This window comes from Crocuta crocuta, unplaced genomic scaffold (genome assembly GCF_008692635.1).
Source record: "Crocuta crocuta isolate KB4526 unplaced genomic scaffold, BGI_CrCroc_1.0 scaffold290, whole genome shotgun sequence".
Classification (NCBI taxonomy): Eukaryota; Metazoa; Chordata; class Mammalia; order Carnivora; family Hyaenidae; genus Crocuta; species Crocuta crocuta.
Window position 1 is genome coordinate 6,146,558 of NW_027527429.1, and position 4,600 is coordinate 6,151,157.

General features: G+C 48.2%; 1 protein-coding gene across 1 annotated transcript in view; it reads left to right on the forward strand.

Moving 5' to 3' along the window:
• The first annotated feature begins 72 nt into the window (after nucleotides 1-72).
• Nucleotides 73-4,600, forward strand: part of HJURP (Holliday junction recognition protein) — a 19,601-nt gene continuing 15,073 nt past the window's right edge. Inside the window, exons 1-3 of the mRNA XM_077758444.1 lie at nucleotides 73-160; nucleotides 2,962-3,017; nucleotides 4,240-4,357. Of these exons, the coding sequence (XP_077614570.1) occupies nucleotides 73-160; nucleotides 2,962-3,017; nucleotides 4,240-4,357 (262 nt within the window). The remainder of the gene's footprint in view (nucleotides 161-2,961; nucleotides 3,018-4,239; nucleotides 4,358-4,600) is intronic.

Genomic DNA, 4,600 nt, shown 5'->3' on the forward strand with positions numbered 1-4,600 from the left:
TGGTGGGTCCTCCAGAATTCCAGCCTCGGGCTGGCGCTTCCTCAGCCGCTGGCGGCCCGCGGAGCTGAAGGGATGCCCCTTTCTCTCCCGCAGTACAACCAGCCCTTCGAGGATGCACCGCTGGTGCGGATGTCCACGCTGACCTATGAGACACCCCAGGGTACGGAGTCCTCCCCACCTTCTGAATATTTACAGTTAAGAGTGTGAACAGGATACTGTCTTCCCAGAGTTTGAAATGCTATCCCTGCTCTCCTGTGAAAATTTTGTTCACCGAATAGGAGCTGAAACATTCCTAGTTCCCTCGAACCTATAAATTACTTATTTTTAAATTACTTATTAAAAACAGAATTCTGCAGATCCCTGGATGCATGCCGGTTCACAGTGCCCCTGCCTGACCACTTACCCTGTTGCCTTGGCCAATTGCTGTTTTGCTTTTTTTTTTTAATTTTTTAAGTTTATTTTTGAGAGAGAGAGAGAGATGGAGTGTGAGCGGGGGAGGGACAGAGAGGGAAACACAGAATCGGAAGCAGGCTTCAGGCTCTGAGCTGTCAGCATAGACACGGGCTCAGAGATGACCTGAGCCAAAGTCGGACAGTTAGCCAATTGAGCCACCCAGGCACACTGTGGACCAATTGCTTTAACAGCCAAGGCTTTGTTGTGTCTCTGTTTCTTCATCTGTCAAATGGGAAGATGGTAGTAATCTACTTGATGGGGATGTTGTAAGTTACAGGAGCTGCTTGGGAAGCTCTTGGAACAGGGCCCAGCTCTTGTAAACACTCTTATTGACAGTTATTTGACCTGTTTGACCTGGAGTATTAGCTATCCTTCTTGAGATTCCGAGTACTTGGAACTTGACCTGAGTATAGAGAGAAGGGGCCGTTTTGTTTAGTGGTGGATGTTGTATGCTGACTTAAATCTCACGGATTCTCCTTGGTAACTAGGTGAAGAAAGTTTGCCCTGGGTGAAGTTAGTTCTTCCCACTCCGTCTTATTACCAGCTCATTAGGACCTGCTAATGAAGGCAAATCTCAGATCCAGTTTTATGATGCATTGGACAGACAGACACTAAAAGTTTCATAAGATCTGCTTCTGAAGTTAAAGTTTTAGCTCTCTGCGTTTCTAGCTGACCCAGCCACACCTTGGATGAAAAGTTTATGAAGACAGAAGCTAAGATAGTCCAGCTCCAGGTTTCTGTTACTCTCTGGTCTCGTCAGGCAATAACAAATCTAACCTGAAGGCAGGACCCAGGGCTGTGGAGGAATCATTCCCATCAGCAGGCTTCATGTTCTTATGCACTGATTATGCAAGGAATAGTCTGGCAACTCCACGTATCTAGAATACCACTAACTTCACTGGTGAAACTCACTTCTGACTCCAGTTTAATGAGAACAGTAGAACACTGCACTTTGAGGGCACCCACAATTTAGCATGTAGAGCAGCGCAGCCTCCTGGACAGCCTGTTAAAATAGATTTCTGAGGGGGTGCCTGGGTGGCTCAGTCAGATAAGCATCCGACTTCGGCTCAGGTCATGATCTCACGGTTCATGGGTTCGAGCCCCGCGTGGGGCTCTGTGCTGACAGCCAGCTCAGAACCTGTAGTCTGTTTCCGATTCTTTGTCTCCCTCTCTCTCTGACCCTCCCCTGCTCATGCTGTCTCTCTTTCTCTCTAAAAAATAAATAAAACATTAAAAAAATTTTTTTTAAATAGATTCCTGAGGCCTCTGGCAGTGGTGCTAGGTGCAGACTGAGCAGGTCTAACGAGCTCCTAGCTGATGATTGTACAGTTTCTCTGACGTGTTGCTCAGCCTGGAGACGTACTCAGTTAGGGGAGGGCCGTTCTGATTAGAGCTAACTGACCACCTTTGCTGTAGTATAAAGATCATAAGGTGTAGACCATGGCTAACACTCCCACACCGATTATGACGAAGGCAGTAGGGGAGGAATATTTGCTCACACGTGTTGATAGCTAACCGTGTGCCCTATGCTTCTGGAGTCTTATGGTTTTGATTCTCAGCAACCCTTTGGGGTAGGTACTGTCCTTAGGATCATGGTTTCCTAGCAGAGGATGCAGCAGAAAGACATAAAGGAACTAGCCCCATGTCACTTAGCCAAACTGGCAAAGCCTTGACTTGACTGAGCACATTTGCTCAGCATCACTCCGTTCCAGAAAGGCCACATGGCCCAGTGGTCAGGAAGGAGCACAGAGAGTCACTCCCTTGGGTTCCCAGCCCGGCTTCACATGGCTGAGCGGCCTGGGCTGGTTGCTGGACCTACTTCTTGCCTCTGTGTCTCCATCTGGGCGGTGAACTTGGGGAGTACCTACCCCCTGGGGCATTAGGAGTCCTTTACGAGTTCTGTACAGGTGAGCTGTGGATACTGAATGAGGTGGACTTGGAAAGTGTCTGGAATAGAGCCTGGAGCACTGTAAGTACCATGTGTGCTAGTCTCATTAGCACCATCTCAACCCAATGGTCCCTTCTCGTTCATTTGAATTTACCAGGGGACAAGTGGAGGTTCAGGGAGACATGAAGTAATTCTTGCCCCCGTTCTGCTAACGAGTGAGGGGCAGGACTCCTAATCTCCATGTTTACCCCACATTTAGGCTTTGTTCTAGACATCTAGATTGCCCTCAAAAGTGCTTCCAGTCTATGCACAGTATATAGGTTGCTCTCAATATATATATTTTGAGTACAGTACCTGGCCCAACTGTGTTCCTTATTTCTGCTTAACTCTGTGGCTTAATGAGATTTCCACTAATGACAGATTTTTGTCTAATGTTAATTAAAAAAAAAACACTTCCAACCTCACAAAGATGACAAACAGCGGGTATCAGGAGTATGGCTTGGCTTCCTTGTATTATGTCTTTATTTTGCCCGTCACTTTGGTTTTCTCTGAACGCAGATTGGACATTCAGCGGTCAGGATTATTTAAGCGGTAATTTTTCTTTCATTTCTTTTCTGAAGGCTTGAGAATTTGGGGTGGAGGATTAGTAAAGAAGAAAAACAAAGAACAAATCCAGGTATTTAATGTCCAGTCTTACTGCCTCCACGTGCTGCCGTGCGGGAATAGCCATGTGCATAAAGGCGCAGGTCAGCTGTGACTGCACCGAGGTCACTGCGGGGCTTCTGTTCTGGGGCTTTCTCACCAATATACCCCCTTTTCCTCTAAGGATTTGCTGAGAATCTGTTGCTCGTCAGGTAACAGGAGGAGCTATATTGATGCTTAAGCCCTTTCTGCCCCCTTTTCCTCCGCTGTAGGCCAAGAGGCTCTTGACAACAGTCCCATATGTAGGGCTGGCCAGTGGGAAAAAGCTACCCCGGCCCCAGCCCCAGCCGCGAGCTTACTTTTTGGGTCCTTTATAGAAAAGCCCCAACCCCGTTCCTTTGAAGAAAGAAACATGCCTCCTTTCTCTTCTGTAGGGGAGGAGATTAGGGAGAGGGGACAGAGTCAACATGTCTTGTCTCCGCGTGGGGCTGCCTTCCAAAATCCAGGCGTGGTTTCTTCTGAATGTATCCATTGATGGCAGGACAGTGCAGCCTGTGAGATTCACGCAGGTGCCGATACAGCCTGCCTGCCTCCCGGGAGAGCCACGGAGTCGTGCTACAGTCATGTTTGCAGGAATTCCTCTCAGGACCGCTTCTCAGCCCAGAAGCCCGTGCCCCAGAATGGAAGCGCCAGGGTTAGGATTCCAAAGCAATTAACAGCAGTTCTGAAACAAAATTTCTTCCTGATTACCTGACTCCCATACATAATACGTTTAGTTGTAAAAATGTTAGAAATACAGACAGCTATTAAAATCAACCTGAGTCCAATAGTCACTAACAATAGTTTAGTGTAATCTGATTCCCGCCTGTAACACACATATTTTTACCCCCTCTTTTTTACATGATAAACACTGTGAACATTTCTTTTCATCATCCATTGTACAACTCAGTCGACTTTACTTATTTATTTCTTTATTTGCTTATTTGCTTATTTATTTATTGTTATTTTTCATCTTTAATTTTTGAGAGAGAGAACAGAGGAGGGGTGGGGAGAGAGGAGGAGGGTCGGAGGATCCAAAGCAGGCTCTGCAGGACAACCCGATGCAGGCCTCGAACTCAGAACTGTACCGGAAGAGAGAGGCCTGTGAGACCCTGCTCTCTCATATGCGAAATTTAGGAAGGATTGTAGGTTTGTTACCGTGGCTTTGAAGTATGTTCTCACTGAAGCCTGTCTTTATCCACTTCTGTGCTTTGGAGGAGTCCCTGGTGAAGACTTTTGAGGACACCCGGGTCAGCAGGAGCGGCGATGACCCCGCGGAAGCCGAAGCCCAAGGTACGGCGCTCCCCGAGCCCAGCACGCCAGCCCTGGGAGTGGGTGAGTGTCCCAGCGCTAGGAATTGGGGGCCGGAGGGACCCACGCCCCTGGGACGGCATTTAAAGCCCAGATTCCTCACGAGACGACTTTCTCCAAGGCTATTTTAAAAGCGGGAGCATCTTAAAGTGCCTGTCACTTGGTCTCCGCTCCCCGGAGGGCCTGTCTTGCCCGGTTAGGGCCGTGGTGCTTACGCGGAAACAGCGCTCCAGCGTTCTTGAGTAATGACATGCGCCCTGGTCAGGT